The 14,028-nt window shown below is 45.7% G+C and overlaps 1 protein-coding gene and 1 non-coding gene across 8 annotated transcripts in view; one reads left to right on the top strand and one right to left on the bottom strand.

The window, feature by feature from the left end:
* Plekha1 (pleckstrin homology domain containing A1) overlaps positions 1-7,565 on the top strand; it is a 51,717-nt gene extending 44,152 nt beyond the window's left edge. For 3 of the 7 annotated variants that reach the window (XM_045151115.1, XM_045151119.1, XM_045151143.1), the window contains 2 exons: positions 1,376-1,465; positions 3,918-7,565. In XM_045151115.1, the coding sequence (XP_045007050.1) occupies positions 1,376-1,465; positions 3,918-4,235 (408 nt within the window). In that variant the 3' untranslated portion in view covers positions 4,236-7,565. Of the gene's footprint in view, positions 1-1,375; positions 1,466-2,599; positions 2,747-3,835 lie in introns of all 7 variants that reach the window. The other 4 variants (XM_045151129.1, XM_045151125.1, XM_045151141.1 and 1 more) reach the window with 4 other exon arrangements.
* A 5,247-nt stretch (positions 7,566-12,812) lies between these two features.
* On the bottom strand, positions 12,813-12,919 carry LOC123458307. The gene has a single exon (XR_006635594.1). It is a non-coding gene; the product is annotated as a U6 spliceosomal RNA (small nuclear RNA).
* Positions 12,920-14,028: the final 1,109 nt, after the last annotated feature.

Raw genomic sequence — 14,028 nt, 5'->3', positions numbered from 1 at the left:
TTATGTGCACTGGCTGGATGCCCTGGTGTGCCCATTGTCTCTGCCTCTTTTCTCTCTCTCAAATAAATAAATATAAATAAATCACAGTCCCACATGACTGTTATATTTTACTGTTTTTCTTAAAACAAGCAGAATTATACTAAATATGATGTTAAGTCTTTTTAATTTCATATATCATTTTTGCCATAGTATGAAAACTTCTCTGAAAATCTTTCAGACTCACTTTGAGCTTCCGTGGGGAAAGTGCTTCTGTTACACGGACCTTTTTTATATTTTCAAATTTATTTTTGTGATTGTGTTCAAAGTGGCATTGAATAAGAATATGTTCTGCCTTTGCCTGCTGTGAGTCTTGTCTTGCCTTATTCATTCCATTGGTTCAGAAACATTGTTTATCTTGAAAGTTTTAAACTTGTAGATTCTGGAATCTGGTTCTAAGTGTGCTTCTAGAGAGAGGGGAGTGTGGGGCTAATGGTTGGGGCATGGGAAGTGTTTCTGCCCTTCTCAGGCTCTTCTTTGCCCGAACTTCATAGTAAGATTTTTTTTTTTAATTACAATCTCTGTTTAGAATTTATTTTTTAAAATCTTCATTTAAAAGATTTCAGAGAATGCCTAGGCTAAGCATTTCAATAAGAATGTTGGCAGGCAGTGTCTCGTTATCTTTTACTTACTTTAGTGATCAAAAATAAACCAATGGAGGATGTAGATCTATTTAAAATATGTTAAATACTTTTGACATTAGAATCATTTGGTCCTCAGGAATATTGCTTTAAAAGTCAAGTTCAGCTTAGTGGGAGGTAAAAATAACGACACCCAGTGTTGGAATGTTTATTCTCATTTGGGCTGCAGGTGAGACTTTTGAGGGTATCAAACACTTTCTTCAAGAGCATTGATAAGTTCGTTCAGTTCCTTCTTCAGCTGCTTGGGTCACTGTTGGAGGGCACACAATTCCTCCTTGTACTTGGTCTTGGGCTCCGCCCCACTGGTCCGCATGGTGGCCACGCCCCTGTTGGCAAAGATGAAGGTGATCATCTGGCTGTTCTTACTGGTAGGAGGGACCCTCTCTATTCTCGCAGAGCTTGTGCAGGTTCTGCAAGGGTGGCCCTCACAGCTGGGCTGGCACCTTGGTTGTCGGCTGCACTGTGGACACCTGCTTCAGAGTCACGGTGATCTCGTCGACCAAAGCCGCACTGGTGCCCCGGAACGCGTGACTGACGAAACTGCCGCCCGGAGACTCCCGTCTAAAACTCTTGGAAACCATTGCTTTGGGATGGTTTTGCTGGTGAACAGCCTGTTACCAAAATAAATGCATTGTATTTATGGCACTCGAAGGGGATTTTGAGGTAAAAAGGACTGAAGGAGCCCTTTCTTTCCTTAGGCGGATAGTCCTGAAGAGATGCACAGCTGGATTAAAGCGGTCTCGGGCGCCATCGTAGCACAACGGGGACCTGGCAGAGCTGCGTCTTCTGTAGGTCTCCTGTCTTCTGGGATGGCGCACCCATGGGGCCCCCACCCTGTCCAGCTGTTTTCTTGCTTCCCCCCAGGCCTCTGGTTTCTTTCTTTGTTCATGCTGATGTTCATACCAATTGGATTTAGAAAAAACAATGATGCATTTCTAATGTAATGCTGCCATGAGGTGTCACGGGCACGTCGCCTCCTGTGCACTGCAGCAGGGCGTCTCCCTCGCTTTAGTAGTTACCCACTGGTTAGTAGGTCTAGGTTTGTACAAGTTCACACTCTGACCTAATCCCTTAAAGGTACTTATAATTCTAAGTACATAGTTTTGTGACAACTCAGTCTCCTCTTTATTTTTCTGGTTTCAGTTAAATATTTTTTCTTACTAATGCCATAAGACCACTGACCAAGCTAGACTCATAAGCAGCCGGTGATCCCCTTGCGGGTCTTCTGCTTCTCGTTTCTAGTCATTCTCTAGCAAGTTAGTAAAAGCCTTGTCTGAAATTCTTCCAGGAATCTTTGTAGCAGCATGGTAGTAACACTGTGCTCAGAACTAATGAGAGCTTTTTATTCACTGTGTTCAGTCAAGGACTTTATAAGAAATAGGGGTTGCTTTGCAGTACTTTGGCCACTCTCTGATCCGAAAAGTCAGATCCTACTGAGAAACTGTGGCGTCTTGAAATGTAGCCCTGTCATCTCTAGCAAGCAGCTGATAGGCAGTGCTATATCCTTTCTTGTGAAGGCTCATTATGTGTGCTAGAGATCTGTCCTTTTGATGGTTTTCCTGGCACAACATTGTCTTTAAATAGTTCTCTGATAGGAGAAAAATCAAAACAGGAAACGTTTTTTCTCATTTCTCTATTGTTTATAATTCTCCTTGTATTCTTCAGGAATATTTAAGGAATCACTTTCATGAGTGTGAATTTGTAACTGTCTATATTTTATGTGACTTTCAAGTCAAGTATGAGATTCTCTGCAAAAACAGTTGTCTGTTGGGAAGAGGAGAAGGTGGAGAGGGTGTTTGTGTTTTGTGCTTTCTGGTGGGGGCACATTGGACTATCCAGCTCTGACTGTCAATCAGCAGAATTTTCTCTTTTCCTCCTTCAATATAGGTTAACTCTAATCTTAGCTTTGCACTGTGTTCCAGATGCGGCAGGCCAGAAGGCTGTCGAGCCCTTGTATACAGAGGTATACATCCAGAGCTGGTGACTGCAGCGCGTATGTGGGCTCTCATGCAAACGCGCCTTCTTAGTAGAGGGCCCGGACTTACCCTACTTACAGCTGACCATAGAAAGTTGAGTTAACCGAGCTGCCTTTTGCAGTTGTCATGACTGATATTGTCAACACTAACGCAAACTATTTCACTAGCGCCATCAGGTGAATATGTGTAGTAAAAACAGTAATAAAGATGCAGCTTTACTAATGGAGAGAGGTGTCAAGCTAGCTTCTACCTAAACACTAACTTCCTGAAGCACCGCAAGAGTTGAATCTCCACATCTTATGTATTTTGATGTTTTCTGTATATTGCCAAACTTAATATTATACTTTTTATATAAACAGTACTTGAGAATGTACCTTTGTTCTAATACATGCAAACTTATGCAGGCATATATATCGAATAAGCCATATTGCCATAAGTTCGCATGGTATTTTAAATCTGGCGAAGGGTAGATATGTAGAAGGAGTCGGTAGTAGTTCAGTGATTTGTGATACTTTGTGTTCAAAGCCGCTAGTCTCACAAAGGAGTGCGCTATACTAGCAGCCACAGAGCACAGTGGTTCTAGAATGCACAGTACCTTCAGATTTGATTACTGGAAGCATGTAAAAAATCAGTATTTGTAACTGATACCACTTGATCAAAGTTTTAAAAATAACTGAATTGTACCCACTTGCCTTTAAAATCATAAGCTATATGACACCCAAAACTTAGTGAAATGAAATAGAAAGGCTGCTGTTGGTCACAGTGAAATTCAGGGAAGCAAAATTTAATTTCAGACTACTAGACAAGCTAGTGTTTGAAAAATCTTGATCTTTGTTGATTAAAGAAGTCTATGGCCTTTCATTTTTAGGATCTACTTTTTTTTTTTTTTTTTTTTGTCTTTCTCAAGCACAGTCGCATCGCTCTAAGTAGGAAGGTAGAACTGCTAGGCTCCTGTAACGTGATGTGGTTGCAGCTGGAACGCTGTATCCGTTGTAGGCTGGCTAGGTCTCCGGTGTCATCAGCTGCCAAATCCAGCTTTGGAGACTAGTTCCTTAGTGAAGATGGTTGTTGGCTGTCATTGCTTTGAACTCACCCTAAAAATGCATTGCTGTGGGGAAGAACTCGCGCTTATGCTGCATGGCTCATGCTTCTGCTGTGTGTGTGTGTGCGTTTGTTTTTCAGAGAATCAGGTCTCACACAGAGTGACTAACTTTGTTGTTGATGATTGGCTGTGTCTGACCACCACGCTCACGCCTCTTTCCAGGAGCATCCCGGCTGTTCTCCAGAGTCCAAATTCCCTGTCCGTTCTGCCGGCGCCGCCGCAGCCACCTCACATTCCACAGCCACTCGCAGCCACTCTCTGGTCTCAAGCTTTACCATGGAGAAGCGAGGATTTTACGAATCTCTTGCCAAGGTCAAGCCAGGGAACTTCAAGGTCCAGACTGTCCCTCCAGGAGAACCAGCTTCCAAAGTGACTGAACAAGCTCTGCTCAAACCTCAGAGTTTTAAAAACGGGCCTCGGGAAAAAGATCAGGAGCCTGTGGACTTGGATGATGCAAGCCTTCCAGTCAGCGATGTGTAAGGTGGAGCCTGTGGACTTGGATGATGCAAGCCTTCCAGTCAGCGATGTAAGGTGGAGCCTGTGGGGCCGGCCTGCCCTGCCCACCCCCAGTGTCCTTCCACGAGGCTTCTAGCCAAAGATGAGGAAAGGTGAAATGGCTTCAGGGCATATACTGCAATGCCTCTTAGGTGCACTCTATAAGCTGGCAAACCAAGGATCTAAGCAGTTGCCAACTAAATGTAATTTTGTTAAGGAAGAAAGAACAACCTGTCTCCATATCTGCCATCTGAAGTTTTATGTCTGGGTAGCAAAACTGTACGTGTATTTTTTCTTTTTTTTAACTAGTGACTTTTATAGTTTAAATTTTTATTGAGAATTTTCGTACATGAACATACTGTAATTTGATCACATTCCCCCTCCCCTTTTGTTTCCTGCCCCATCCTACTGAACCTTTCTTCTTTCCTACGAATCCTTCTATTTTGATGTCCTTTCCCCCTTCTCTCTCATCCATGTAGGAATGGTCATGGGCTCAACATTGTGTGGTAATTGTACCCAATGGCCATGATGGGGTCAATGCCACTGTTGCTTCATGTTTGGAGGACAGTGACCCCGAGTGCTCCTTCCCAGTCACTGCCTCCCGCATCCTTTCTGTCCGCTCTTTCACAGTTCCTCGAGCCTTGGAGATTAGGCTAGATATGTCTCATTTAGTGCTAGGCACTCAACAGCCACTTACTCTCAGCCCTTGGACAAGTTTTGAATCCCCCCAGTTTCCACCGCCTTCTGCACAAAGAAGCTTCTCTGGCCAATGGTGAGAGCAAGACTAATCTGTGCTTATAAACGCGATGTAAATTTTGAGGGGGCAATTTGAGCATGTCATATCCATTTAGTCAAACAGTAGTAGTAGCTTCCCACACCCCCAGCCACCTTCTTAGTCACAGATTTTTGAGTAGGTTTTCAGTATCGGGCATGAGTTCCCTCCTAAGGAGTAGACATCTGCAGAGAATACTTTCTCCCATAACAGTCATACCTCTATTGCACCAGTAGGTACATCTTGCCTGGCTGAGCAGTGGGTGGCAAACAGAGAGGATCCACTGTTGGGTAAGACTGTTAATGACTGTCTTCCCCCAGCAACCTACATAGTACTTTGCAGCACTGTGGCAGCTCTCCAGCAGTGACAGCGCCCTCATGTCAATTCTAGTTGGCTTATTCAGTGTCCTACAACTGAAGCATGTGGAGTCTTCAGCCAAAGGAGCTTGATCAACAGTTACGATGGGCAACCGAGAGCTTTGGCAATAGTCTATTATTTTGGGGACCCCAGGGACCTCCCTGACCAACAACTCACTGGGAGGTATCCCACCCCTGGTACTGGGATTTTACCACAACAACCTATGGCTTCAGAGAGCAGCATTGTCCACTTCCACCTCTCATGTCCTTTAAAAATCATAATTATATTTTTAATTAGCTAACAAAATTAAAACCTTTAACAACTTAAAACATTGAAAGTTCTTATTAAGTATTTTGGTCACTTTAACAATAATACTGCGACTTCTCATTAAATGCTCAGCATTTACAGTTATCACAGTTGATATGTTAAGGGGAACATCGCCAAGCCGATGTGTGTGGCACTGCACTGTGGGCTGGTCTCTGGCCAGTGTGGACACCCTGGATCTCAAGGTGAGAAAGCTTTGCGTAGGAGATAGGATTAGACCATTGGCGAAGATAGTGGGTTGTGCAGGAGTAGAGAAAGGGGGAATTAGAATTCAAGCACCTGTATCCAAGGTTGATTCCCTCCTTCCCTCCCTCCCTTGAGATAGGGTCTCCGTGTAAACCTGACTAGCCTGAAACTTGCTTGTAGACTTGGGCTGGTTCAAGCTTGCCTCTGCCTCCTGAGTGCCAGGATTAAAGGGACGTGTCACCAGCGCTTGGCCTAAGACACACGCTTGAAAGAGCTTAGAATGTGCAATTGTTAGTTCTTTATTCAGTGAAATTATTTGGTCAGAAATTTTGTGGAAATCCAATTTTCTTACCAAAGGTTTTTGAATGGTTCTTATTTCTGAATTTGGATCAGTGAAAGTTCGCATGTAGTTACAACTGCCCATAGTCATGAAATGTGGCCTCCATCTTTCATCATTAACGTGTATCCAAGTGCCTGTGCCTTTCCACTTTGTTCAGGAGTGTGCTCAGAAGTCCTACATGATTGGCTTTAAACATTTGAATAAAATTAATTTTCAGTAACATGGCTTAATGTGTTAAATTAAAATAGCTTTTTTTTGTGTTAGTAATACCAGAGTGCTGATTTTCTATGAACTGTGCAATATGTGTTTTCAGAAACAAATTTAAATACCCATTTGATCATGGGGCGATTGTAAACAGGAGCACCACTGTAAAGAATCCTGTTTCAGGTGGTGAACGATAGACTGGCTTGAGCAAGTACTCTTCTGTGGTTCAGTCTTAAATATGTGCTTTAAGGAAACAGTCTTGAGTTTCACATGCTGCTACTTTTATATTTTCCATTTCACAATACTGTTTTGTTTTAGGTTCATACATGTTACCATTTTTCCTTTTCATTTTCTAAGATGACTTCTTGTCTGAGAGAGAGAGAGAAGTTTGCTACTACAGTGGTGGGGTCCAGAGGTGACGACGCATTGCACAGAATCACGCAGCCTCAGTTTTAAATCCACATGCACAAGAATGCGCCACTCGACTCCTTATTCATAAGCTAATAGTTTTGAGTTATATTTAGATGTCTCTCTTTGACACTTAAATTTGAAAATTATAGGATGAAAGGGTTTAAGTAGTTTCCACTTTCTGCTGACATCTCCTTGTGGTGGTTTCTTTTCAAAGTTCCTTTTTCCTGAAAACACCCAAGAAATTGTGTAGAGACACTTGAGATGTTTAAGAGCCCACTGCTGTTTTCTTTGGTACAGGTTACATATTGCATGTTCAGTTTACCATCTTTTGATATTGGTAATTTGATATATTTCATGGTGGCAAAATATTAGCTCTATTTTGGGACTTTTTATAGAACCACCTTTATTCAACAGCATAGGAAAATGTTCTTGTGACTGTCAAGGTCTCATGATATTTATTTCAATTCTTTTATAAGTATCAGAATTATTTAATTATTTTAAAACTTACACTTTTCTTATAAATATGTCACATCTGAAATGTTAAAAATTACTTTGAATAGCTTAATATTTGTTGCATTTTTTCCCCTGTGTATATAACATGTCTTCTTTAAGAATGGGAATGTGTGATTCGCAGTGTTTACTGTTAGTTACATCTGCCAACTTTATATGTCAGCCTTGGTTGAACACTGTAATGACTTCAGAATAAACTGCTCAGAATTCATTCTAACTTTTCATTTTGTTTGGTTCAGCTCTTGTGTGAACCAATCAGTAGAACTAATTTGAAATGCTTTTGATTGATTGACTTGAACTGAGCATATTTAAGACCAGTGCTTTGATAACTTTGAAAATTTAAGAAACTGCAGATCTGTGAATTCTAAGACAGCTTCATGTGAAATTGTACATGGAAAATGTATGTTTCAAGAGCTTATTTTACTTGAAAGATATATTCTCAAAAACAAAATTGTTCTTCTTGTGAAGCAAGTTCTAGTCATCTGGGTTGCTTACAGTGCTTGGGTGCTGGTCGCTGGGTGTGATGGGAGACTGGTTACAGTGCTTGGGTGCTGGTCACTGGGTGTGATGGGAGACTGGTTACAGTGCTTGGGTGCTGGTCGCTGGGTGTGATGGGAGACTGGTTACAGTGCTTGGGTGCTGGTCGCTGGGTGTGATGGGAGACTGGTTACAGTCCTTGGGTGCTGGTCGCTGGATGAGATGGGAGACTGGTTAAAGTGCTTGGGTGCTGGTCACTGGAGGTGATGGGAGACTGGTTACAGTGCTTGGGTGCTGGTCGCTGGGTGTGATGGGAGACTGGTTACAGTGCTTGGGTGCTGGTCATTGAGTGTGATGGGAGACTGGTTACAGTGCTTGGGTGCTGGTCGTTGGGTGTGATGGGAGACTGGTTACAGTGCTTGGGTGCTAGTCGCTGGGTATGATGGGAGACTGGTTACAGTGCTTGGGTGCTGGTCGCTGGATGAGATGGGAGACTGGTTACTGTGCTTGGGTGCTGGTCGCTGGAGGTGATGGGAGACTGGTTACAGTGCTTGGGTGCTGGCCGCTGGGTGAGATGGGAGACTGGTTACAGTGCTTGGGTGCTGGTCGCTGGGGGTGATGGGAGACTGGTTACAGTGCTTGGGTGCTGGTCGCTGGGGGTGATGGGAGACTGGTTACAGTGCTTGGGTGCTGGACGCTGGGTGAGATGGGAGACTGGTTACAGTGCTTGGGTGCTGGTCGCTGGGTGAGATGGGAGACTGGTTACAGTGCTTGGGTGCTGGTCGCTGGGGGTGATGGGAGACTGGTTACAGTGCTTAGGTGCTGGTCGCTGGGGGTGATGGGAGACTGGTTACAGTGCTTGGGTGCTGGACGCTGGGTGAGATGGGAGACTGGTTACAGTGCTTGGGTGCTGGTCGCTGGGTGAGATGGGAGACTGGTTACAGTGCTTGGGTGCTGGTCGCTGGGGGTGATGGGAGACTGGTTACAGTGCTTGGGTGCTGGTCGCTGGCGGTGATGGGAGACTGGTTACAGTGCTTGGGTGCTGGTCGCTGGGGGTGATGGGAGACTGGTTACAGTGCTTGGGTGCTGGTCGCTGGTTGTGATGGGAGACTGGTTACAGTGCTTGGGTGCTGGTCGCTGGATGAGATGGGAGACTGGTTACAGTGCTTGGGTGCTGGTCGCTGGGTGAGATGGGAGACTGGTTACAGTGCTTGGGTGCTGGTCGCTGGATGAGATGGGAGACTGGTTACAGTGCTTGGGTGCTGGTCGCTGGGTGTGATGGGAGACTGGTTACAGTGCTTGGGTGCTGGTGGCTTGGTGAGATGGGAGACTGGTTACAGTGCTTGGGTGCTGGTCGCTGGAGGTGATGGGAGACTGGTTACAGAGCTTGGGTGCTGGTCGCTGGGTGTGATGGGAGACTGGTTACAGTGCTTGGGTGCTGGTCGCTGGATGAGATGGGAGACTGGTTACAGTGCTTGGGTGCTGGTCGCTGGGTGAGATGGGAGACTGGTTACAGTGATTGGGTGCTGGTCGCTGGGTGCGATGGGAGACTGGTTACAGTGCTTGGGTGCTGGTCGCTGGGTGTGATGGGAGACTGGTTACAGTGCTTGGGTGCTGGTCGCTGGATGAGATGGGAGACTGGTTACAGTGCTTGGGTGCTGGTCGCTGGGTGAGATGGGAGACTGGTTACAGTGCTTGGGTGCTGGTCACTGGATGAGATGGGAGACGTGTTACAGTGCTTGGAGGCTGGTCGCTGAGTGCGATGGGAGACTGCATACAGTGCTTGGGTGCTGGTCTCTGGGTGTGATGGGAGACTGGTTACAGTGCTTGGGTGCTGGTCGCTGAGTGTGATGGGAGACTGGTTACAGTGCTTAGGTGCTGGTCGCTGGGTGAGATGGGAGACTGGTTACAGTGCTTGGGTGCAGGTCGCTGGATGAGATGGGAGACTGGTTACAGTGCTTGGGTGCTGGTCGCTGGGTGTGATGGGAGACTGGTTACAGTGCTTGGGTGCTGGTCGCTGGGTGAGATGGGAGACTGGTTACAGTGCTTGGGTGCTGGTCGCTGGGTGTGATGGGAGACTGGTTACATTGCTTGGGTTCTGGTCGCTGGGTGAGATGGGAGACTGGTTACAGTGCTTGGGTGCTGGTCGCTGGGTGAGATGGGAGACTGGTTACAGTGCTTGGGTGCTGGTCGCTGGAGGTGATGGGAGACTGGTTACAGTGCTTGGGTGCTGGTCGCTGGGTGAGATGGGAGACTGGTTACATTGCTTGGGTTCTGGTCGCTGGGTGAGATGGGAGACTGGTTACAGTGCTTGGGTGCTGGTCGCTGGGTGAGATGGGAGACTGGTTACAGTGCTTGGGTGCTGGTCGCTGGGTGTGATGGGAGACTGGTTACAGTGCTTGGGTGCTGGTCGCTGGGGGTGATGGGAGACTGGTTACAGTGCTTGGGTTCTGGTCGCTGGAGGTGATGGGAGACTGGTTACAGTGCTTGGGTGCTGGTCATTGGCCACAATGAGAGACTGATTGCAGAAGGCAGATTTCCAGGTGGGCTGCTAAAATGCAATGTTGTAATTAAGAAAAGGAAAACAAAGGAGAGAATTTCTGCATCCAGCCATAGAGTGCTTCTTACCGATGTGAAACAGACATGTCTTGGCTGATGCGGTGGGTGGGCTCTGCGTCAAGAGTCTGAGGTTGTGGTTGCTGCCTGGGAGAAGCTCCTGTACTTTGTTAGGTGAAGGTCGCGAGGGTCACTGTGAACCAAGGATCACTACGATCTCCTGTCACTGCACATGTCCTGTTGGACTCTAGTGCCACCACCCTCTTGCTGTCACTCTCGGGACAGGCTTTAAAGTGATGAGCTTGGGTACTCACGCTGAGTGACATCTTACAGATAGGCAGCCCCTCGCCACCCCCTTTGTCAGGACAGTGGTGACGCCAGGAAAGAATTCCATTCGTACTCCGGAGCTTCAGGCCAAGGGAGCCTGGCCTCATGTACCACAGTGCCTCCTGCTGTCCCACAGGGCTCCTCCCTGTGCTCCCAGACCACTCAGTGCTGGCCCGTTACTCTGTCAGGTTTCCTAAATGCTTACTTCAGCCTCGGCCCTGTGGGCTGGGACTAGTTAACAGACCTTTTGTTTGTGTGCGTGTGTGAATCTAGGAAATTGGCCCAGGCAGTCCCTCTGCCCTCTGGTTAGTAGCTGACAATTAATATTTATGTTCAAAATGTAATCCACTACTGCAACACTAGAGCTTGCCTAGCAGCTTCATGCCAGACCTCCCGTGTGTGCGCAGGTGTCTACCATCCACGCAGGACACTGTTAAAGCGCACGTTTAGGTGGTTTTGTGTTTGCCTTTTGCTAGCTTCCATGTCGCAGAAATTCAAATGGGTTGTTTGTCTATTTTAAATGATTTGTAAAAGTTGTATTTTTCGGTCGGACTGGGGAGATGGCTTAGTGGTTAAGGCGCTTGCCTGAGACGCCTAAGGACCCAGGTTCGATTCTCCAGGTCCCACGTTACTCAGGTGTACATCGTGGCACGTGCATTTGGAATTTGTTTCCATGCCTAGAGGCCCTGATGTGCCCATTCTCTCTCTCTCTCTTTCTCTCTCTCCCCCTATGTATCTAATAAATAAATAAATAAATCATTTAAAAAATTGTATTTTTCAGGCTGGAGAGATGGCTCAGTGGTTAAAGCGATTGCCTGTGAAGCCCAAGGACCCACGTTCCACTCTCCAGGTCCCACATAAGCCAGATGCACAGGTCACACATGTGCACAAGATGTCACATGCGTCTGGAGTTCTAGTGCATCGTCTAGAGGCCCTGGCATGCCATTTCTCTCTCTTTCAAAAAAAAAAAAAAAAGCCAGTATGTTGGGCTTACCTCAGAAAAAAAAATTGTTTCTCCCGAACACGATACATATTGAAAATGCCACTGAATTGAAGGTGATATTTGCAATGCTGGTTGATGAAATCCCAGTGGTCCACTCTTTACAATGTTAAAAGGTGAATAGTGCCAGCTGGGCATGGTGGCACACACCTTTAATCCCAGCGCTCGGGAGGCAGAGGTAGGGAGTTTGAGGCCACCCTAGGCTATATAGTGAATTCCAGGTTAGCCTGAGCTACCTCGAAAACTTAAAAAAAAAAGTGAATAGTGCCTTTTACATATGTTCATGAGGTAATAGCGCCACCTTATGGATATCTTGTGGCTACATTTAAAGTAATTCGGTTCTAGTTTTATTTATTTTTTTGTAACAGAAAATTAGGGAAGATACATTGTTACTTGCTTAGGAGAGCTTTGGTGTTAGTAGCAACTTTAATTCACCATCTACAAATGAGGGTTTTTGGTCAGCATCCCAAAATTTTTAATAACAAGACAAAATTGTGTAGTTTTGGTAGCCGTGGCTTGCACGCCGTCCGGCCTCTGGCATACTCTAGCTTCCTGCCCTTGGGCCCTTGGAGCTGACGTAGGGTTTGGTGTGGCCGTGCTGGGTTCCTGGGGCATTGCCAACATGCCTGTATGCCCTTATATTATCTCCACATGTAGTTTGTTTCTAAAGCTTTCCAGAACCATTATCTTTCAAATGACAGGTTTTTTGTTTTTTTTTTAAATCAGTTACTGGGCTAGAGGGATGGCTTAGCAGTTAAGGTGTTTGCCTGCACCGCCAAAGGACCCAGGTTTGATTCCCCAGAACCCACATTAGCCAGATGCACAGGGTGGGGGGGGGGGGGCATATGTCTGAAGGCCCTGGCACACCCATTCTCTCTCTCTGTTTCTCTGTCAAATAAATAAACAAAAATAAAATATTTTTAAAAATCAGTTACTTGTACATGTGTGTCTATGTATAAGTGTATGGTCATGTCAAGGTCACTTGCCAAAGCAATTTATTTTTCCATCCAGCTTTTTGTGGGTATCTGGGGAACTGAAGTTTGGCTTGCAGGTTTTGTAAGCAAGCCTTTTATACACCAGGTCATCTCCATATCCCCTCAAATGACAGATTTCTTCATGAATTTGCGTGTCGTCCTTGGGCAGGGGCCATGCTAATTTTCTCTGCATGTTCCAGTTCTAGCGTGTGTGTGCTGAAGTGAGCGCACGTGACAGATTGCTTGACATGCTAACAGCATCACGATCATGACCACAGTGGAAGTTGTCAAGTTTTGATCTTTAAAATCTCATAAACGATGGATAAGATGAAGAACGAAGATAATAGGGTTGGGCTAGAGGGATGGCTTAGCAGTTAAGGCACCTGCTTGCAAAGCCAAAGGACCCACATAAGCCAGATGTGTAAGGTGGCGCATGCATCTGGAGTTTGTTGGCAGCAGCTGGAGGCCCTGGCGTGCCCATTCTCTCTTTGTCTCTCTGCCTCTTTCTCACTGTCAAATAAATAAAAATAAGATATATAAAAAAGAAAATAATAGGACTAAAACCCCAGATTCTTTCATTCGAATTAGATGTAGAGACTGGTTACAATGATCACTTTGTATAGGCTACCAGTGGGGTGTTTTTCTGTGTGAAAGCTTTTCACCTCTTGAACTCTGGGTGAGGTCTTTGTCATTAGTATATAGCACAGCACATAAGCCTAAAAAGATGACAAAGATGTCCACAGGAAATTCATCAAAAGAAAAAAAGTGCGAAGTGTGATAAAATCTGACATGGGAAAACTACAGTATCTCGTAAAACTATGCACCCAGAGGCCGAGGCAGTCAAGAAGTATGGCATGGGGAAGAAGCAGTGAAGGGGAGAGACTTCTAGAAAGCCCCAGAAGATCCATGAAATAGCTGTGCGCCACGATGACGTACACATGTCGATTTGCACCCCGAAGGGGCCAAATGAGCACAGAATACATCATTCTCTTCAAAGTCCACCGGCTCTTTCCAGCTGTGGCACTTAACACTTCCCATCCTAGTTTTCTTCCGGTGCAAGGGTGAGGGGAAGGGTAAGGAACACGGGACCCCCACGATTCAGGAGCACTGGGCTCAGTCCCTCATCGTGATGCCAGTGTTGAGTAACTAGTCAGTCTGCTTTGCCCTGGCTTCTGTGAAGAGGCCATTGGTGGTTCCCCACCTGGCAGTGTTGGCTTTTTGTCTACGACAGAAATATTTATCAGCTTAAAGCAGCATCCCGACTAGTCATAGTGGTTGAATTTTGTCAGATAGCTCCAATATCTATGAAAATAACCCTTTTGTCCTCTTCAATGAATTAA

Source organism: Jaculus jaculus, chromosome 1, assembly GCF_020740685.1.
Source record: "Jaculus jaculus isolate mJacJac1 chromosome 1, mJacJac1.mat.Y.cur, whole genome shotgun sequence".
NCBI lineage: Eukaryota > Metazoa > Chordata > Mammalia > Rodentia > Dipodidae > Jaculus > Jaculus jaculus.
The sequence above is the reverse complement of the archived record's forward strand: the minus strand, read 5'-3'. Positions and strand labels throughout refer to the sequence as shown.